The sequence below is a fragment of the Tinamus guttatus genome, unplaced genomic scaffold (assembly GCF_059628265.1).
Source record: "Tinamus guttatus ecotype Peru unplaced genomic scaffold, ASM5962826v1 Tinamus_guttatus_pri_ptg000060l, whole genome shotgun sequence".
Classification (NCBI taxonomy): Eukaryota; Metazoa; Chordata; class Aves; order Tinamiformes; family Tinamidae; genus Tinamus; species Tinamus guttatus.
This window is the reverse complement of record NW_028288594.1, coordinates 889,664-911,923: the sequence shown is the minus strand read 5'-3', so window position 1 is coordinate 911,923 and position 22,260 is coordinate 889,664. Positions and strand designations below refer to the sequence as shown.

Below are 22,260 nucleotides of genomic sequence, written 5' to 3'. Positions count from 1 at the left end.
TATAAAGCTCCAATATTATTCTTACTAGAATTGATGTGAATGTTTCCATTAATTCCAGGGGCAGGAGAATTGAGTGATGTGTTAATACTGCTATTGTTTCATTTCCTTCATTGCTGAGGAGCTTTCTGATGAAGGATCTCTTCTCCAGCCCCCTCTGCTCGTTGTTTGCTCCCAGCCCATGTTCTGAAACTCCTCGATTGCTTCGCCCTTGCTGTCCTCTGTGCTCAGATAATATAATAATTCTGTATTCAGCCTTTTCCTTTTACCAGGGCAAATGAGAACAAAGTTGGATGCCTCTGCTAGAGCATCCATCCTTGTACGCAGGTGTGCCAGGCACAATGGAGCTGGGAGCTGTCGCCTTAATGAAACCTCCAGCTGCAAAAGGAGCTTGGGCTACTGGACCCTGTGGATGCAGCGTCCTGGGCATGTCCTGCTCGTCCCCTCCAGAGGTGAGGGAACGGGGGAGCTCTAGGATGGGAAGAGCTTTGGGAGGAAACTATGATTTAGAAATGACAACTCCAGAGCAAAGTGTTTTGAATGCTCTAGGACAGGGTGGATTAGGAGCATCCAGATTTTGGCTCAGCGGGATAAATTGGCAGCTTCGCTTCCCTCGGGGGCCCTGATCCACGTTCCTAATGCTGATCTGGGGCAAAGGATGGGCTCTGGGACTTCTGTAGGAAACAACTAGAATAGACAGGAACACCCTTGTCCCTTATCCTTCCCTATATCTTATCCTTCTTGTTCTTAGAAATATGGTAACTGGTACAGAGATCCCTATGAGGAAAGTGTCAGGAGGGGAGATTTCCGTATCATGCCTTGCTCTGCTCATGCAGAAGGCGAGCACGGACTGAGGGAAGCCTTAGTGCCAGTTCTCCTTATTATCAAAGCAGAAGTCTGGTGAACTCCTCAGGAAAAATCATGTGAAGAACTGATTTAGCCATAAATATTTTTTTGTATTTCTTTTCACCACGATGATGGCAATCTTTGAATGAGATGTGCTTGCATTTTTACTTAAAAGCTATGAAGGAAAAAGCTAAGTGTCATCCATGTGTCCTGGTAGGTCCAGATAGTTTAAGCACTCACCAGATTTTTGTCAAAATGAGACATTTCAGCCGTTCTTCATATCTTCAGCAATGTTTTTTTCCCCTTCAAGCAAATGTGTTTTATATTGTTACTTTAACTTTTGCCTCACCAGTGTTTATGATGTGTGTAGGTTAAGGCAACCTTGCATTCTGTTTATAAGCACAAGTCCATCTCCGGGCAAAGAAAAATGCAGAGAGATGAGCAGTTGCTTAAAAAAGCATGAAGTCCTCCTGACTTGAAAAGGGCTTTACTTTAGCAAATAATATTTGTGCATATCCACTTAAATAGGGAGATTTTAAGATTATAAATCAGGGCAAGGCAACACATGTCAACTTCTAGTTCTAGGAGGTGTGGGCTTCATATAACGATATGTGTTATGATTAAAATAAATTTGAGAATATTGCTTTATTGTCCATTCATAATATGTTGGTTACATGTTGACTTTAAATATTAACACACTCACATTAAAAAAAAAAAACTAATTACTGAACAATGTGTACCAATGAAACTAAGTAAATACTGTATACTATTTTCTGTGTAAGAAAAATTCTATATTCATTCAATTCTTGAGGCTAAAGCACTTTAGAACATTTAATTTGATAATTGATTTTCATGTTTGGGCATCTAACCAGGGCCATACAAATGAGAAAATGCTTAACTTTCAAATACACTTTAAAGAAAGGCTAGGAAAGACTCAATCTCCCACTGAGCCTGTGTTAGTGGGGCCATTGCATAACGGGTCTATCATCACTGCACATGTGATCAGAAATATGATAACAATTAAGGGTTGCTCTTTTCTACTGTAAATCTGCAAGCAAGAAAAAATAATTGCTGTAATTAAATGTGGCTTGTCTCTGGGTTTGGCTTCTGGATGCATAATGTTCACTAGGTAAATTTTAATTTAGCACAACAACACTAACATTGATATTCTGACTGCTAACAAAGGCAATAAAAAGTGAAGGTGCCAGTAAGAATATGACTAAATGTAAATCTAAAATGACTAAAAATATGACTAAAAATAAATCTATTCCTTTAACCTGTGTAACACTACAAAATAGTAAGGTTATGCAATCAGAAATTTATGCCTGTCAAAATGGCCAAGCTTGGATTAATATATTTGTTTTTGTAATTTCTATTTCTATTAGCCTTCTCAAATTTCCCACTGAGGTATTTCTGTTAATTGCAGATGGTTCTACTGGCAAGTTGTTATACTTACAAAGCCATTGCAATGAAAGCTGCTGCACAGTGGAAAACCTTTGCCCATTTGGAAATGCCCTGCATGCCAAGGGGCCTGCGAGCCGGCTGCTCGGGCAGCCCTGTGGCAGCGCCGTGTGCCAGGGTGGCTGCGCCCCCGCGGGAAGCCGCTCCTGCCGTGCCAAAGCCGCAGTGTTGTCAAAAGTTACCCTAGCCTGCAGGGAGACAGTGAAAATGAGACTAGAAAAACAGCAGCAATTAAGAAAGCAGATATAGGGATATATAAATTCATATATTTTCAAGTTAAAAAAAAAAAAAAAAAGAGAGTGAGAGAAAGAGAAAGAACAAAGAAAAGAAATTAGGACCTGGATGAGCTTTTGTAACAGAAATCATAAAGATGCCTCTTGAACCAGCAAAAGCGTGACAAGAAGCTGAGAAGTTTCTGTGGTTCAAACACCAACCTATGATCTGTGGCAGAAAACTGGGGATTCCCAGTGCTTCTAAGTTTTATACCAAATAATTACTGAGAACGTTGAAGAAAAATCTACAGAACAGCACATGTGGATGCTAATTTTGCTTGTATCTATATACTTTTCATACAAGCAATGATGAATTGATAAAGTGGAAGGAATGATGTTTTAGAACATTAGGCACAGCTGAAAATGTTTTAAAGTGCATTATAACTTCTGAAAACTGAGGATGAAACATGTGGATTCTGCCTCAGACAAGCCTGTTGAGGCTGGAATAGCAGGGTAAGCTTGACAAGAGGTATGATTTCTCTGTAACTGTTTGCTATAGCGTTTGTATAAACAAAAAGCACTTTTCCAATCATAACCAAAGAAAATAATGACTTGTGATGAAGTCTTTGTATACTCTAAAATACACCTAAATCAAGCAGAGCAGCAGTAGTATGAAATGAAACATCACCAGCAAAACCTCTGCAAACGCGCAGATCAATATGGACTAAACTCGAGGAAAATATGGATGATCTGCATTATCTACTGACTATCTGAATCCAGCTTTGACTTCTTTTACTTTTGACTACAAATTTATCCTTTTTAGTACTTTACTAGTGTAGATGCTAGAAAAAAACAAAGCGTATATATGGATTATAAAACCCAGAACTTCCTTTTCAAGAGAAGGATAAGAAAGTTAGATTGATGATGACTCACTGTTTAAAATATTACCTTGTTAAAATAGAAGTGCTAGGGCAGTGGAGAAAGGTAGTACAGGGAGAAATAGGTGGAGAAATGTCATTGCTCAGTCTTTGTAGTTTGCATGTTAAATAATTATGAAAAGATATGGTTATAAAACCTTCCTCACAATTTGCTTTTTTATTAAGATTAGTTACAGACTATCTGTTATTACAAAGAAATAGAAGCGAGAACTGATCTGGAGTTCTCACTCCAGAGAGTGAGATTTCATTTAAAGTGGTACTGGATCCTATGGAGTGGGTCAAATCTTAATGAATGAAGGTGGTTCTTTATTTGCAATAGATGTAGACTACAATTAAATTTCTTTTTCTTTTGAATGACAGGAGCTGTCACCCATAACACAGACATAGAATCATAGAATCATAGAATGCTTAAGATTGGAAGGGACCTCTAGAGATCATCTAGTCCAACCCCCCTGCACACGCAGGGTCACCTAGAGCACGTGGCACAGGACTGCGTCCAAGCGGGTTTTGAAGATCTCCAGAGAAGGAGACTCCACAACCTCTCTGGGCAGCCTGTTCCAGTGCTCTGTCACCCTCACTGTCAAGAAATTTTTCCTTAAGTTCCTATGGAATTTTTTGTGTTTCAGTTTCCGGCCATTTCCTCTAGTCCTATCAGTGGCCACCACTGAAAAGAGACCATCACCGTCCTCTGCACTCCCTCCCTTGAGGTACTTATAGACACTGATTAGATCCCCTCTCAGCCTACATATGTAAGACTGACCAGAACTGAATTCCGTTTCACTTCTAAAACAGAGGGGTGTTTATATCACAGGTCTGCATGCATGAGAGAGATGTATGATTAAAAAAAAAACATGGAAAAATCAGATAGGAGACCTAATTAGCCAGCAGAATGCTTGTGTTGAGACTGTATTTGTAAGGTGAGTGAGAAAAAGGCTTTTGTGTAACAGTAACTTACTGATCAAGGCAACAGCCATCTCCTGTTTGTTCCAGATTAAGATTTTCACTTTTTATTTTCTTTGTAAACAAAGTTGCACCAAAGAAGTATCTGATTTTTTTCCTAATCAGACAAGCAGAAACACCCTGAAAAGGGGTTAGTGCCTGAGGCCCAATGAAGACAAACACTGTTTAGAAATCCCGAATTCCAAAAAAACAGCAGCCTCCCCAGCTCTGAAAGGGAGAAATAATTTTCCCTTTGATAAAATCATTTTCTTGACAAGAGAAGATGATTCACGAGGCTTGTAGAGCTGCCACTCATGGTTCCAGACAATGTACAACACCGACGAATAACTAAAACGTTGAGCAGGTCTCAGTCGAAGTAATTTCATCCTAATTACGCGTATATATTTGTTTTTCCTTTGGGATAACTATCCTTTAGCTACGTTATGCGCCCCTTCTTCGTGCCCTGTTTAACCGACCTCCCCGCGGCGCCACGAGCTGTAACGCACGCGCCGAGGTAACGGTCCCTCGGCGGGGGGCGGGGGGCGCCCGCTCGCGCTGCGCAGGGCGGAGCCGCGCCCCAACCGCCAGGTGCCGGCAAATGGTGCCGGCAAATGGCGCCCGCGCAGCTTCGCCGGTGCTCGGCGGGCGGCGAGGGAAGGCGCTGGCGGCCGCCCCCGGGGAGCCCGCGCCGCCGCTGCGCTGCTCCCGCCCCGCCTGCGGGCGCTCGCCGTGTCGCCGCCTGCGCGCAGTGGTCTGCGCTCGGCCCCCGAGGCTGCGGCGGGGGGGCAGAGGCGCCATCCCGCGCCGCGCTGAGGTGCCCGTGCGTGTGACGCAGTGGAAATTGTGGCCGCCCAGGCGGGTGGCCGCCTCGGGGGGTGGAGGGGTTGCAGAGAGCGGTTCCTATTTCGTGAATGCAGTGTTTAAACAATACTTAAAACAATGCCAAGAAAGCCCACTGTGATTAAATGATTTAAAATGGAGGAGGAATTACTACAAGGCAAGAAGTAAGTATATGTGGCGCAGCCGATTTGGGGAAAGCGGGTCAAAGCCATTGAAGTAAAACACTGTATTCACAAATTCCCTAAATACTGGAATAAATCTGGTTCTAGCGCCCATGCTGCAGGATGCCTGTGTAAATAGCTAACGAACCATAATTGGGATGGCAGATATTATCTGATAAATTCTCTTCCTGGTGCATAGAGGTGCACGGTCATTTGTTAACAGAAAAGTTTTAGACAAAACTGTTATGAGAAATAATTTAGTATGTTAACCAAAATGTCTTTTTAATTACTTCTTTTAAGGCCAGGCATTTGCTTAATGTGTACATATAAAACACCTTATAATTTTCTTATTTCAAATCTATTTATTTTCCCTCTTAAAATCTGTTGTTTAAAATTCCAGATTCATTATACTATAAAGAATAAGGGTCACTGTTATATTTTGTTGTATTTTGAAGTGATAGTGTAGGAAATAAATTTTAATTCTCGCATAGAAGTTTTGGTTCGGTGTTAGTAAGTTAGATGTAGCAATAACAGTGAGTTATTTGGTGTGTGTTCTAACAGTATGCTAAATCCCTTTGATCCCTTTTTTACTCCAAAATTAAACTCCAGCTCCATTCTTAATCTGTGATTTGAAGTTTAAAAAATAAATACTGAAATATTGATTATGAGTAATGAATTTATTTTTCTGGTGTTACCTTGTAATCTTTCAGTCTTTATCCAAGATGGTGCAAATTGCTGGTGTTCTAGCACCAGTTAAATTAAGAAGAGTTCTCCCAATATTTATTCCAAAAATAAAAGGTGAGTTGAACCAAGTAGAAATGTCTTGCTCCTGGGCTGAGTTCTTCGTATGGTAGTCTGTCTAAAAGTCAAGGTGAATATAAGCTGCTAAAAGTAAATGTGGTCTCTTCTAAAACCAAGGATCTGTTGAACTGCAAATAGGGAAGCTTGAAAAGAGGGAAATATGAACTTGTTTTCTGTCTTGCGCTAGTATTTGCAGCACGTGCAGTGCTCCATAATTAGGAACTTGCAGAAACTTAGTTTGCAGTTATGCTGTGGTACACCTTGCGGAATAAGGACAATCTAAGTTACTTGCTGCTCTTCTGGTATGTGTGCAAAGTGAGTGACTTATCCCGTACCACCCCAATTTTTGGTGTAAAAAAAATGTATCAGTATTATTGGTTTTCCAGCTACAGAGGAGAAGAGCTTTTGTGGTCAGCATGGTGACTGGTTGGTTGCATGAAAGGTTGCCAGGACTAGTTTTGCAGTGTTTTTGCCAACTGTACTCAGTATAAAAAGTTCATTGGACAAAGACAATGATTCTTGTTGTTCTAATGCCTGGAGAAGCTTACTAACAAGAGGGTCTTGAGTGCAGGTTTGGCTGAGCAAGAAAAGCATTCTGTATTGCAAAAACAGAAGTTACTGTCCTCACCAGCCTTCTGTCACTGAGGAATAATGAACCGAGTGCTCATGGACTTTGCAGTGCTAGAGGTTACTCAGACATGCACTGGTGTTCATGAAGGGGTTTTGAAGAATTCTGGTATAGGTTTTGCTTTTTTTTTTGCATAAAAGATTGGCCATTTTTTTTTCTGGCTCTAATTTTAAACTGTGATCTGAACAGCTCTTACTGTGATATGCTGTGCAGTCATAGGCTCCCTCTTTTTGTTACTTTGTACAAATTTCACTTCATTCCTAGAGGTGAATTATAGTGAACTTCTTTTTCTACATGAGTGGAGATGAGAAGAAAACCTATGGATCAGCAAGAGAAAAGGAGAAGGGGGGAAAAAGCTTCATACAAACCATATGCATAACGAGCCAGGTGAGCACTAAAATTTTTTACCCATGTATTTTAGAGCTAGACCTTAGTAATGTAGAACTAGAGAATGGAAAGGCATTCCTTTAATTGCTTCAGGGAAGTCAAGAATACTCATACCTGCAGGAAAAATAAGTATTTTGTTCATTGGGAAAGAGCTTTCCTGGACTGTTTTTTTCCTTCTTCCTTTTTCCTTTCCATGAAATTAAACTGAGCTGTATTGCATCTGTGCGGAATAAGCAAGCTGCAAAGTACCTGGCAATCATCCAGGGCAGGAGCACAGAGCGGGCATTTTTAGTAAGACTCCTTCATTACAGGCTAGAATACTAGAGGAGCTGTGTTCCTCTTATGCGCAGAGAGGAGTGACACGTGTGGTCCTGCTTGCTGTGATGGAGGGTCACTGTACAGTTTGGTAAAGCCGTGTAGTCCCTACGCTAGGGAAGGGAGATGATAGGGAGCTGCAGCAGGAGGGTCTGTCACACTGCACAGTGAAGGTGATAGTCACCCAGGGAGTGGTACAGGAGCAGAACAACTGCAGCTAAGGAAGGCCCCTGTGTTTTGGTGTGGGAGAGGGAATATTCTGCAGGTAGAAACAGAGAAATAGTAACTGTCTAATGCACCAACTTCATCTCCTGCTGGTCCTAGCTTATTCTGTCCTCCATGCTACTGCTTCTTTCACTTCTTTGCATAGCTATGTGCTTGCTTTCCGTGTAGGGACTGGACATGGTGGGCAAAATGTGGTTTGACTGAAGCAATGAGATGTGCCTGAGTTTTATGGTGCAAAAGGAAACCCATGATAGCCTGATAATGTGTTGAAAAGCAAGCCTCTGGGACTGACTTGCCACAGCAGCAAAGTGACATACAACTTAAGAAACTAGTGCGTTTTGTTGCGCAAACCTTATGCAAGGCCTTTTTTTTTCCTCTCTGGGGAAGAGTAGTTTTGTGAATGATGTGTTGTGTAAGTTGGAGCTGGACAGCTGCAGCTAAAATGTCGGAGCTCTGGAATAAACTTCTGACAGTGTGAGGCTGTGCTTTTTTGTCTGCATGCTTCACAGCAGGCAAGAGACTGTACAGGATTCTGCTCAACACAGCTTATGTTGGCTGTGATGATGCCCCATGAAGGGGGAAGAAACATGAGGATTTTTTTTTCTCATTCCTTGCTGCCCCTTTGTTAGGAGCAAGGCATGTCAGGAGCCTCTTGCTGTCTTTTCTTTCCTTCTTCCTCCTCTGCTGTTCATCGAGTTTTTCCTTAAGCAGTCCCCAGTTCATGGGGAGGGTGTGCTGTTCATGTGTTTCCACTTAAAGAACTACACATTTAAAGATATTGGACTTTAATTATCTTTTTTTTTTCTTATGGAATGAATGAAAATTAAAGAAACTAAACTCATCTCCTGACATAGTGCTGTAGGAATAATAAATGGAAGAGCTGTTAGCAGGAGGGTGTGCATGAGGTAGAAGTATCTTAGAATAGAGAAGAGTTTAAGGTAGTCCATTTGCTTTTGTGTTTTTCATTGCTCCACTTAGCAACTACCTTCTAGGTCAGAATAGTATGAGAAAAATTGACAGCTGTGGAAAACAGATACGTCTTCGCCTGCTTATTGTGACACTGGCAATTGAAGTGACTGGAATCTATTTGTGGTCAATTTTCTTTTCCTCTTTACTGTGCTGATGGTACCATATTGACTGTAGAGAGAGGTGTGATGGGTGTAACAGTGAATGCTCCCAGCTAGCCTGCCTGGGCTAATGGCATAATTACTTGAATCACCCAGTTCAGGCAACCATTTGCCTAACTTCTTCCATGCGCACCATATTTTTTTTGGCTTAGAGAAATCCTTCTCACACCACTCACACTTTCCATTATTCACAAGAAAATTCCCTTCCCTTTAGTCTCCTGGTCACGTACTGCATATCACATCTTCTGTAGAAAGTATTGGGAATTGAATTCACCTACAGTTCACAGAGTAACACTTGCACTAACCCCCAGAGAAACACTTTCAAGGGATGTAATTTTCAGGAGATCTTTGCTCATGCTCATGGCTGAAATCATAAACAGTGTATTAAAGTGGGCATTTTGTTGAGAAAATTTCTGTTTCTATTTAACCTGCTTTGAAATACTATTCTCGCATTGTGTGTAAATAATTAGATGTGCAATAGAAAGGTCAAATCAGTAAAGCAAGTAACATATATATTAATAAATACAGATTTTGTATCTTATATTTAGCAGGGTTGTACTAGTAGAAGATAGAAACTTATTGTCATTTTTTGATTTTTGTATTCTCATTTGTGCTTCCCCTTCTGAGCTCCTGAATGTGCTTTCCTCTTATTGCTAGTAACATGTCAGCTTTATTTGTTGGCTGGTTTGTGTAATTCCATTGTACTATTCTCATGCTTTATTCCCACTATCAATGTTTCATGCTTTTTCTCTCCAGTATTTCCAGTCTTGTTCACTCACACAACTGTTTTCCTTTTTGTGTGAAGTGTCGTAAAGACTCCCTCAACTCATTTGCAAGAGGGCTCACTTACTCACCAGTTCCTTTCAAATGTAAACTTTTGCAGTCATACTCATCAAATGTGTGTTAGAAATACAATTCGTCTTGCACTATTTTTGTCCTTATTCTTTGGACAGAATTGCTTCTTTTGTAGAATACCTGAACAAGCATTAAAATAAGCTAGTTTAGGAGAGAGTTCAGGACAAGGTGTAAGAAAGATATGTGACTTCCAAGTGGGGGAAAGTACCTCCTTGCATTAAGCAAGTTCAGGTGATGCTCTTCATCCTCCTTTCACTGAGGAATGATACTGTTTTCCTCATGCAATTGATGAAACAAGACTTTCAGATACGCCCCTTTCCCCATCTCTTGGCTCCATGTCTGGTCCTAATTTCTGGTTGAATTTCCGACTAAATGTCCAGCTTCAGACTAAATGTCCAGCTTCCACATGAGTGCTCACATTTGGATACTTAGCAAGAGTTCTGTGACTTCCACCCTCTAACATTTCGGTGAGGCAGGGCAAAGTTTCTGCATAAATAAGGTCATTTGCTGAATGCTATCCTAATAATTAACATGTGCTGCATGGCACTGTATTTAATCGTAAGAATTCTGCAGAACAGAATAAAGAGGAACTCAAAAATTCTCTCTTGAGAGAAAAAAGTGATGTCAATTTTTCCTTTCATCCTGGCAGTCTTTCTTATGTTGGTTGATACTTTCTAATTGCTATCAGCAGTATCAAAAGACACAAAGTTATGTTAAAGAAGCTCCAGCCTTTGCCCAGAAATCAGTAGATTTCATTCCTGCTGTGCTGTACCATATTCAAAATTAATTGGATGACCCAATTTTAAACCTGAAATACTGTATGAGACTGTATCAGTGCAAGTTAAGTCACTCAAAAAGCACATCTACAGTCTTTGGTACAAAGAAGCTGGAGGCCAAAACACGGTGGTGGATGCACATTACTTACTAACTACTGGAAGGAGGAGAGGTGAGCAGCAGAATGGGAACATGTACAAAGGCTGTATGATAAAAGCCAGACTTTTACATTTTAGTCAAATTCTACTTGTAAGAGACTGGTATGAAGACGGTTTAAGAGACTGTTCTGCTTTTCCCTGCACTGCAGTAAAGTATCAGCCTGCTTCTTTCCGTGTGTGTTTGAAATAGATCTGTTGAGCCAGAGTTCAGGGAAAGTCTCTAAATTCCCTTTACAAACTAAATTACACCGTGCAAGTTTTTGGTTCCGGTGTTTCATTCATCATGTGCCTGAGATCTCCTCATGTTCTTGTTAATAATTCAGTCTTTACTTCTTCTAGATTTATTGTTCAGAGAGAGAGTACCTCTTGCCGAGTCCAGCATATGGCCAACAGGAGTGATGTCAGGTAAGGAAGACAATTTTTCATTCTTTACTTTATTCCCTGTTAATCAGCTTTGGAGTAAAAGTGTAATGCATACGGTCAGGTTCGTGTATTTCAACAACAGATTGGATGGCTTATTACTTTAAAACAGTTGGAGATATGCCAAGGATCTCAGGTGAGCTGAAGGCTGTCAAGCTTTTTTTTTATTCATGTTTGTTGTTGCAGCAGCTGAAAACGCAGCAAGTCCTGAAGAAAACTGGGTTAGGTAAGATTGAATTTTTAAACTTTATCTGCTGTGGCACCTTGGAGAAGGCTGGAAGAAAATGTATTGTATTGCTATGTCCCCTTCCTATAAAACAGAAAAGCCCTTTTCTCATTCTGCTAACCTGACATAATTATCTCCCACATAGGCAGATAGTAGCTTTGAAGTGTTGCTCTGCTTGCAGCTAACCTTTTCTTAACCCTTCTCTTTTTTCTTTTTTCTTTTTTTTTTTCTTTCTCAAATAATTAAACTATCGTACAAGCTAGGTGAAGCAACTGACTTCTGAGTTCATCATAAGATCAAGTATATACTGGAAGAACCAGTGAGTTACCATTTGAGAGCAGATATTTAAATGAAACATTGGTACCATTCCTTTTGAATGTGTCCCTCATGCACTTGTAGCAGCACAAGCATGTTTGATACAGGTTGAACTAGAAGCATTAGTTATGTTCACAAGCATTCCCTAAGGGCAGAACTGCCCTTGTAATTGTGTGCCTGTCCAGCCATTTCTCTTGCTATTCCTGTTCAGAAACTACTTGTTAGAGAGGGAACTCCATAGTGTCGTTATGATGCATGGCATGAGGAGATACAGGTCTCTGTGGCTGGTAAAATTGTTAGTTATATTTGTCAGGTAACTCTTTTCTTCATCCTCATCTCTGGAAGAAAATACAACATTGGATTTCTCCAGGCCCATACTTGTTAGCTTCCTTCAAAGGAATTACTGTCATAAACGGTACCTTAAAAGCTGCTGGTCTTGAGTTAGGAGTTTACAGTGTTGATGGTTTTGCTGATGGGCAGTGCCTACAGTATTAGAAGAGAAATTAGCTTTTACAACTTCGATGCTGTAAGGGAGAATGAATTGTGAAGAGTGTTTCCTGAACTGCTTTCCTTATTTTATCTCCCGTGTGAAGCACTGACTTTTTGGGTTCCCCCTCTCCCACTAAAAAATAGTAGTTCATTCACCTGTCAGGATTTGTGGCTACATGAGTGTCAGTCTGTAGTGAAATGAAACCCAGGGATTCCTGATTAAAAAAAAAAAGAGAGAGAAATAACTTCACTGACAATATTAATGCTGTAGGCAGCACAGGTTCCAACAAAGAATTTGCATACGTTAAGTGTTAGCTCTTTCCTTATAAAAAGGAAATGGTCTAGCATGGGGTCGCTATATATGTTTAGGGTAACAAGACTAGCTTTTTTTGGAGATGCTGTAATAATGGAGGTAATAACAAGACAGTTGGTACTGTTCGGCTTTGGTGATCTCCACTCTTGCAAGACAAAATACAGTTAGATTAGCAGATTTTTGCAGGCATAGGCAGTCATCCATGTGTATGAAAGATTAACTCCTGTTAGCCAGCAGATGTCTTTGCAACATAGATATATCTATAGAATATACAATGACCTGTACTGTATGCTGTGATTTCCACTCTGAAATGCTTTTTGGTGTCCGAGTGTATCAGTGTTTGGGGGAATAGGTGGAGAATTGTCAAGGGTGGCAAGGATATTTATGCTGATCAGGCTGCTCCAAGGCCTGTGTGTACCAGACTGCTCTAGTACTGAATAAACCCTTTACTCTTTATCTTTGACATATTTTCAGGTCTGTCCTGGAGGCTCTGCTGAACTTCGTTTCATAATTAAACCATTTTTTTCTGCCTTTCCAGCCTGTCCTGTTTCTTGTGTTTAGATCCAATGTGCAGGCCTCAAACAACAGCTCAGTAGCTGGGCTTCCTGGAGGGCTGAGTGAGAGACATGATTAATTTCACCTCATTTATAAGAAGACAGCAGGTTTGGTGCACATCTTGTTGTCTTCACTTGTTCTCTTGTCGTTGCTGTCAATAGTTACATAGATGATCTTTATACTTTCTGTGCAGCCAGTGAAGTGGATATAAAGACCTGTCAGACTTCTTTTCTAATACATTTTCTTCTGAGGAAGCAAACCTAACATAAATGTCACTTGGAGTATGAGAAACTGTGGCAGATACAGCATTGATTTAATGGCTCTGTTGAGATGTCAGATTAGAAAGATCATGGAATGAAATAAATATGCTAGATTTGCTAGCTGTTTCAAAATATTTTCTTTGTTTAAAAACAAATTCAAGAAAAAGTAGTATATTCTCATACAGGAATGGGATATTAACAAAAGCACTTATCTTTATAATCCAAAACCAGTTTGGCAGAATACAGCCATCCAACCTGTGCCAGATGGGCTCGGGATTCAGCAATCCAAGGACAAAAAATAGACTTAATGATGCCTTTAATTAACACAACATAGATACAAGTACAAACGAATACGAATTGGTTAGTACATGTGAATACGAAAAGATTACTTACTGAACAATACTTGCCAGCAGAATTATGAGACCACACATCTCTCCAAGGTAGCAGACTGGAGGGGCCAGCAGGCTCTCAGTCATAGCGGGCATCCCTGCGGGAGACAACATTGGCCTCGATACTGGAAGTCTCCGTCCCCAAATCTGCCCTTTGTATTTTATCCCCTGGGGCGTCCGGTCACGTAGGGCTAGTACGTGCCAGGAGGCCACCCAGGGGCAGGTAAATCTCCGCCTTTCTGTTGCATCATCCTTCTAGGACTGCACCTGCACAAATTCCAGAAGGGGGTCTCATCCCTCAATTTGGTGGTCTCGCTTCCCTTATGCTTCTCATTCTTACAGTGACTTCAAACATCCTTAGACAGCAGTTTGTAGTCAGACTGGCTGCAAACCAGCCTGAACAGCAGTTCTTGCTTCTTCTGAACTAACTACTACTTTGTTGGTTTAGATAACATGTTGCTTTTCATTCTTCTTCAGGAATCCGGATATTACAACCTTCCTTTGTTAGTGGCCTCTGCTGAGCATTATCAAGGTTCAGTGTTTTCCCTCCAAGGTCTGGATTTTGTTTCACACAATGCTTATTTATGACTCTACAGATCATAGAAATTTCCATCTCCAATACACAGCCTTTCCTTTTCTTGCTGTTGTACTCTTGGAAACAAGGTAAATAAATTCTGTTGACCGTTTAACTAATTGAATCAGATAAGATCTTGACTGAGAAAAATACACTCTGCAGTCATACTAACTTCAGAGCTTCTTAAACATGTATTAAATTCCTTTCATATAGGGAAGGATTTAGTTGCAGACTGAAAATGAAATGAGTCTTTAACCATACTATTAGCCATCTAATAGAAAGGAACTTGACTTGCTGAGATGTAGTCTCTACCTTTAACAAATGGTGGACTAAAAACATGTATTGGTTATTGCAGCTCGGCCGGTTAGAGATCTGTAGAGCTGACTTTCTTCACCTGTGAATATATTCAAAGTGTTATTTTGAAGCAGTTCAGTGGCTAATTCATCTTTTTTTTAGGGGGAATATCTTTGTAATGACATCCTCTTTGGATTGATTTATTTATCTTTCATCATACTTCAGAGGTTTGAGCTTTGTTTCACTTTTGAATAAGTATTTAATTATTTTCCAGCTAAGTAGCTGAAAGGTAGTGTTTAGCTACTAAAATCTTTTTATTGCTAAGTAGAAAGTTAAAGTTAGTGCATCTCTTCCTAGATTGAGGGAACTGAGGCAGTTCATGCTTGCAGAAGGTTTGGAGGGTCTCTAAAATTTAGTCAGCTAATAATAAAATAGAGGAGACTGACAGTGACTCATAGATAAGTTTCAGGCTTCTTTTCAATACTAGTAGTTAAGTCTTCAAGGTAGTTTGGCCTCTTCTAGTTTCAGCAGTGAAGGACTATCATGACTGACTGTAGTGATGCATGCGTGATAACATACAGAAACTATCTGGTTTAATTGCTTGACAGAAGGCATTTATGGTAGCATAAGATTACTCAGTTGAGAGCTTCACTGGGTTTAGCAGTACTGCTGAGAGACAATGTGCTTGGTTTCACAGTCCTTATAGGAGCTAACTAGCTGCTGTGAAATGAAAACCTTCTTTTGAGCAATCTGTGCAAAGGCATTCAGAATAGGGAAACTGATCTTCACTCCTGCCTGGAAGGTGAGTGCTCTTTGTGGCAGTCTGGAAGACTGGTGCTATACCATACAAGGATTGCCTGAGACTGCAAATCAGAAAACATGTTAAATCAGGTCATTTGCTTTTGATTGTAAATAGTAGTTGTAAGTAACATGCATCTCTGCCCCCTCTTCCTCCCAATCCTTCTTCATAAATTAGGGTGAACCTTCCCACATGTAAAAATTTGCATCCAGAGGCACATCTGCAAGCGGATTAGCTCCAGCAACAGTCAAAGTGGGGAAAAAAAATATCGTAGCCTTCAAAGCTGCAGTGTGGGCAGAGGAGCTGCAATGCTGCTGCTTTCTCAGGGCACTGTTCGTGGTACATCTACCTCAAATATTTGCTTTCACATGCTGCAGTCATTGCTGCTGTTTCTTGCCAAGACGTTTGGAAACAGTAAGTCGTGGGGTGTCCATAGCTGTCTAGTCCTGGTGAGTATTCATTTTCAGTTCCCTGGAGAGTATTGGTCAGAGTTTCGCTTCTGATGGGTGATACTAGCTTGCTCTGTCATCTGATTGTCCTGTACTTGCTCCAGATAAAACATGCATTCACAAAGCCAGGTATCACATTGGAGTTTGTCAGTTCTATTCACATTCTACTATGGCTAGTCTAATCACAGTAGTTGTTTTTTGTGAAAAGGAAATAAATATTAACTACTTGGAATAGAAGAATATCAAACAGCTTGGGGAGCAGTGATGGATGGAAGCTCTGCTAACATGTGCAGAGGCTGGGAAACTAGTAGTAGATCTTAGGTGCAGTGAGATTGGGAACCTCTTGGGAATGAGAGCCAGGAATCAGCACTGCACAGAAAGGCAGCAAGAAAGTCAGAAAGCTGTCAGAAGAATGAGACCTGCTGAAGCAGCTGGAAAGGGATCCTACAATCAGCCTGAGAGAGCAATGAGGGATTGGTAAATGATTTTTTTTTTTTTTAAAGGTGGGACTCTGAATTCAACATTTGCCTTAATTACTGCAGTCCTTCAGAGGAGCAGAGAGAAAGAACTTACTGCACATGAATGTATTTCTAGATGTCTAGAGAGTAGTGCTGTAGTTCAATTTCTTCTGCTGAAACAGGTTCATTTCCATGTGTTTTTTTTCCCCTTTCAGCCATCTCTTACAGTAACATACCATGCCTGAGGCTTTAACCTTTCTTTTCATTATCCAGGTGCTGCCTGTCTCGTGCTCAGAAATACCCTGCTATTTTTATTGTTTTGGTTGCTTGTTTGTTGGTTTGTTTTTTTGCCACTAGGTATCCACCTGCTCTGTGCTATTGTAGTTAGTTGTGGAACAAGTTACCTGAACTCAGAAACAGTGTTTTTGCATGCCTGTGTTTTCATTACACTCCAGGGTGATTTTCCAGCTTGCATGTTTTCCACAGGTATTGGAAATCATCAGAGGAAAGATTTTTTTTAAGAAAGAACTAAAAATACAAATGTGTTTTTTTAAGCTATTTTTCTCATTTCATGTGTTCAGGACTAGTAGTATTACTGTATGTTGTCCTAGTGGACAACAAGTTGACTCTGTGCCAGCAATTTGTCCTTGTGGCTAAGAAGGTCCGTGGTATCCTGGACTACCTCAGGAGGTGCATGGCTATAGATTGATGGAGGTCCTTCCTCTCTGAGGGTGATCCTTCAGCCCTGGTGAGGCCACCCCTGCAGTGCTGTATTTGGGCCTGGGCTCCTCAGTGCGGAAAGACACAGAGTGAATCCAGGGACTGAAAGACTTAATGTGAGGGTGACTGAGCTCTGGTTTTGGAGTCTCCATCTTTGAAGATCCTCAGAAGACATTTTGACAGGGTTGTGGACAGCCTCCTCTAGGTAACGCTGCTTGAGCAAGGGGTGATTTTTATCGGAGCCCTATTTCCTAAACTTGCATGTTTGACTGCTTGCCTTTTGACATCCACAATTTTTTCACTTTTTTTTTGTACTCATAAAGAAAAATAACCCCCTAATGGGTTTCACTTTTACATGGAGTACCACATGCCTCTTATTTTTAGTACATTGCACTGTCCTTTGTTTCTACATCTGAATTATGAGAAAAACTGAAAATACATTGGCTCCATAAGAATCTGCTATCACCTGACTGGTTTTCTTTCTGTTTCACTGACAAGTAGTAGTAGAAGATTCAGAGTGAAGTATTGATTACAGCTCTGCATGTTTACTCTCCTGTTATTTTTCCTCCTCCTTTTATTCCTGGAACCCAGGAAGCCAGTAAATCATTTCTGAAATTCTTTTAGATTTGGGGTCATCGAAAGAGAGAGTCATTGTTCAGAGAACAAGTTCAACAGCATGTGGCTTTCTGTAGCCTGTCTCTGTCATAAAACTTTTTTTTTTTTTTTTCTCCCTGAAACTAGGGCATACGGATTTGTGGTTTTAAAAGAGCAAGTCTCTGTTAAGGCTCTTTTTTGGCTGCCTTTTTTTCAGCAGTGAGGATTTTCTATATTTTAGGAGAAAAGCAGTACTCAGAAACAATACGGTATGCTAAACCAGTAACTGTAACTCCAGAAAAAAATATGATAATATACAACCTCCATTAAAAGATTCAATTAATGAGACAAACACCTTAATCCCATTTATTGATTACATATGGTTGTTAATTTATGGGATAATTTATAGAAAAATACAAATATTAGTGTATAGAGCCTTTGTCTCTGAGGTTTGACCCTTTGCAGATAACATCATGCTTCACAGTGAATTAATACCTTGTGAGGGATTTAGCAAAACATGTGAATAATGATTAAAGTGTGTTAAGGGCAGGTGACACTACTCCTTTCAAGCCTAAGGCCATCAGTCGCTCCAGAAGGTGATAAGCAATAGTTTTGTGGAAGGAACAGATTATGGTGTTTTTTGGGTCTATAAATAGTGGGCTTTGTTTTAGGGGAGGGGACAAAGAGGGGATGTGCCAGTAATGTGGGTGGACTGTAGAGCAAAAATAGTTACTAAAGTAGGTTTCCTAGAGAAGCTCCTGGAGAGATGTAGATTGAAAAAGACCTGTCAGTTGATTAGATAGGAAAAACATTTGGAGTTGATCTAAGTTCTAGATGGGTGTAGTCTTGTTTCTTTTAACTTCTGTTCTCTTGTGACTATATATATATTGATAAACTGCATCATCTATTGTGGATGCAATAAATAATTCCTTTTATTAGCAGTGTACTTTGACCTGGATTGATTGAGGGAGGATATGAAAATGCCGGGCTAGGTTTGTGGAATTTGTGTCCATAGACTCTTGCAAACCACAGGTGATGCTCCACTAGTCTCATGCATCAATACTCCAAAATGTTTCTTGGGACTTATAAAGGATAGTGAAGTTACACAGGTCAATGTAAGAGAGAATAATTCAGTCTTGAAGAGGAAGAAGAACTTCCACTGCTCAAGAGGAAATCTCTCTGGAAAGTTACTGAGAAGCCTAAGGATTGCAAAGGAATGCAAGGGTACAGACCTAATTTTACAGATTTGGGAAATGAAGGATGTGTGGTACTTTTCTAATATACTCGCAGAATTCTTCCATCTTGATACCTGAATCCATTCCAAAGCCCTGCTCTTAAGATCAGGTTTCTTACAGCTTTTGTTAGCTGTCACAACTTCCCGCATGTTAGCTGGCTTCACTAATGTAAGGGTGGACGAGAATATTAGGTCAGTGTACTTCTGAGATAACATCCCATTTTTAGAATTAGTTCGGTTTTCGTTAGTGAATTAACTGGATGTATAAATATTTATGACTATCTCAAATGTCTGATTACAACAGGAAATAAATAATTAATTATTAGAAGATTACCTTTATACAATTGATAAGACAGAAGGGCATAAATCAGATACGACAATTTCCAAAAAGCAACACAATACATTCCTTTTGCTGAAGCACCCTCAAGTGACTGTCTTCTTAGTGCAACCTTTAGATAGGCAACAAACTTTCTATTTCTATTTTGTAAATAGTAGTGCTGCGAGAAAGCTTGTTTACAGGCACATGCATATAGGACAAGTGTAGTTGTGGCAATTTAGAGAATCTGTATAGTGTACATGATTTCTGTTCAATATTGGGAAGTCTCTGTAAGTCTATCAGACTACAAATATTCTGAACGGGTATATTTGCCTTGTATTTTTTCTTATGTATGTTATTTTGCACATGCCATAAGACTAACAAAAAAAAAAAAAAAAGAAAAATTAATTTTTGATGATAATGTCTTTTAGTGAGCAGCATTAAATAAATGGTTTACTACTTCACATGGCAAACCAGCTATCAGGATTTAAACTTAAAATTTGAGGCTAGATATCAGTGGGAGATTTTGGTCACATAGTGAAGTTGAAGAAGAATCTGGTAACAGAGAAGACTTGAACATTAAGTGGTGGAAATTATTTTATCAGCCTCCCTTCCCACAAAAAGGGTGCTTTCTGCAGAGGTCAGGAGGAGTGACTAACAAAAGTTAGTCACTTGTGCACTGTGTTTCAAACTAAATAGCACAAGCTTGAAAGAAAATCCTAAACATAGTGGTTTAAACTGAAAGAGCTGAAGAGACTTGAAGAAACTGAGGTAGGGAGGTCTTACAACAAGATGGTTATTGTTTTGACTATACTTACATTCCTAGTAATAATTGAAGGAGCTTTCAGAACCCCTGTTAAGTGTTTGTGTACCGTTTCATCTAGCATGTATCTTTAAAATGAGGTGTGAGCCTTATCCTGGAGCCCTGAGAAAGGTTGTTGAGGCAGCAAGGTATGAGCTGCTTGTTCATTGCCATGGCCTAATGAGTTGGTCCAGAAGGTCACTTTTTCCACAACATGAGCAAAGGGGCATATCTATGTGCACTCTGAGCTTGTAATTGTAGTAGTCTGTGGTTGCCTCTCTGTATTTTGACCTAGTTGACAGCCTGGGAGAATGAGGGAGGGCTATTGCTACTGAAGTTATGTTGTGATGTTCAGAGAAATGTAGCTTGGGATGCCTGCCTAGGAGGCACCTTTCAGTGCATCTCTGAATCAGACAGGTACTGGGCTGTCCAGTTGGTACATGGAGAACCTGCAGTGTGTAGCATTATGACTCCTGTGGTACAGGAAATTATTTACAGTCAGTAACATCTCTGAGTTCTCCCAAATCCCAGGAGTGTACTACACGTGTAAACTCTAAAGTAAGACACCAAAATCCTTACTCTATCCATCATTCTATCATTCCATCTATCTTCCATCATTCTATGATATAAAGACATCTTCACTGTCCTTTCTTAAATGAATGGTGTCAGTTACTGTCCTGCTTATCATAATTTTATTCTTTTGCAAGCTTTGCTTTTCTAATAGGTACTCTGCTTGAACAGAGGAAAGAACTAAGTTACGTGCAGTGAGTGTGCAGCTGAGAAAAAAATGACCTGTTGCTATATGGCATGTGTTAGGACACGATGCTTGTAAATTAAAGCATTGTTACAAACTTGATGCAAACCCAGTGCTGCAGATTCTGCTGCACATAGTGTATTCTAATTTATTTAAATTTGCAGTAAACACTGTAGCTGATTTTCCAGTTCAGTGCTGCTTGTGGTGACATGAGTATATTATCCATTCTCTGTCTTTTCAGTTTGTGGAATGATACCACAAAATGTTTTTATATTTCACATTATGAAAGCCTATAGTGTTGAACAAAAAACTGTTCAATGAACTGAGCAGTATGCAAATTTTGAATGACTCATAATGAACTGCTACAGAATAGAATAGGACCTTAATCTAGATCATAGTTGTTGTAATCAGTTTATAAGCTTCAGTCTTTACCTGTTTTATTTGCACATTGTAAATCAAGTTCACACATTCCTGATTTTCTTCAGGAGCATCTGCAGCAGCCCAAGTTCATCTGAGAGAAGACAGTTGCTTCCTGTATTTTCTGTTAAGTTCTAGTTTGGAATTTCATGGAGAAGTTTTTTGTTTGTTGTTTTTCTGCTGTTAAATTGTTCTCCCTTCAAGATTGCGGCTCTTGGATCATGAAGATTAATTTCCCTCATATCTCCTGAATCAGTAGAAATTGAAGTTGAGTAGTGTTTCTCAGTGTGGAATACCTGACAAGAGCAAGGTCTAAGTTTTTGCGTGTGTCCATACTGGCTTTGTATGTTGTTTTTCCCAAACTGTACTTTTTCCATCAATGGGATAGCTGAGGGTTTTGGTAATGTGTTCTTGTATTAGAGGAGATTAAACCCATATGTGTGTTGTGTAGGTGTGCAGGTAACTTCCCATGCATTGTAAAGAGAAAGTGGATTTTTTTTAATTGGTAGCCATATATCAGAGCTCATAACAAATTGCATCCAGGTCTAAATTCCTCTTTAAAGTCACAAAGCCAGACTTCTTATTGGGTGAGTATCTGAGTGCTGTGGCCATGTTGTTTGCTATGCAAATCAGGATATACAAATGCATAAGTCATGAAGATAAGGTCCATGAGTTAGCATATTATTCTGTGGAAAGCTATTTTCACTTTTTTTGAAGCTAGCATCCCATCAGTTTGCTAATACATTGATCTTTCTGCTCGCATAAAACATTAGTGTATAGTAATGTCTTGTTTGGGTTCAGATCAGCAGGAAAAAAAAAAAAGTTTGTTTCTCTTTGTAGGTTAAGGCAATGTTGAATAGTTTATACAGATATAGCAGCTCTGGGCAAAGCTCGTGCTTATCACTATCTATACCTCTCACTTTTACCCTAAGATTTTTAAATGATTTTCTAATTCAGTTATTACTGTGAGCAGAAGTGGACATCAACATTGTCCTGCCACTTTTTGTCAGTCTCTTTTTTTGGGAAGACCTGGAGCAAATTGCCAGTGGACTTGCCTTGGTCTTTGTTACTGAATTCAACTTAGTTACAGGCTCAGATGAGATAACCTGAATAATGGATTTATAATTTATTAAATTAAATTCTTTAAAGGTTCTTTTGATAATTGCTTCATAAAGATAACTACTGAAGGAAGTTTAAAATTAATAGATTCTATCTCAT

The 22,260-nt window shown here is 39.8% G+C and overlaps 1 protein-coding gene across 1 annotated transcript in view; it reads left to right on the top strand.

Moving 5' to 3' along the window:
- Window positions 1-338: 338 nt before the first annotated feature.
- Window positions 339-22,260, top strand: part of MYO3B (myosin IIIB) — a 185,294-nt gene continuing 163,372 nt past the window's right edge. The window contains exons 1-5 of the mRNA XM_088540356.1: window positions 339-449; window positions 4,830-5,300; window positions 6,105-6,192; window positions 11,004-11,069; window positions 11,271-11,310. Of these exons, the coding sequence (XP_088396482.1) occupies window positions 339-449; window positions 4,830-5,300; window positions 6,105-6,192; window positions 11,004-11,069; window positions 11,271-11,310 (776 nt within the window). The remainder of the gene's footprint in view (window positions 450-4,829; window positions 5,301-6,104; window positions 6,193-11,003; window positions 11,070-11,270; window positions 11,311-22,260) is intronic.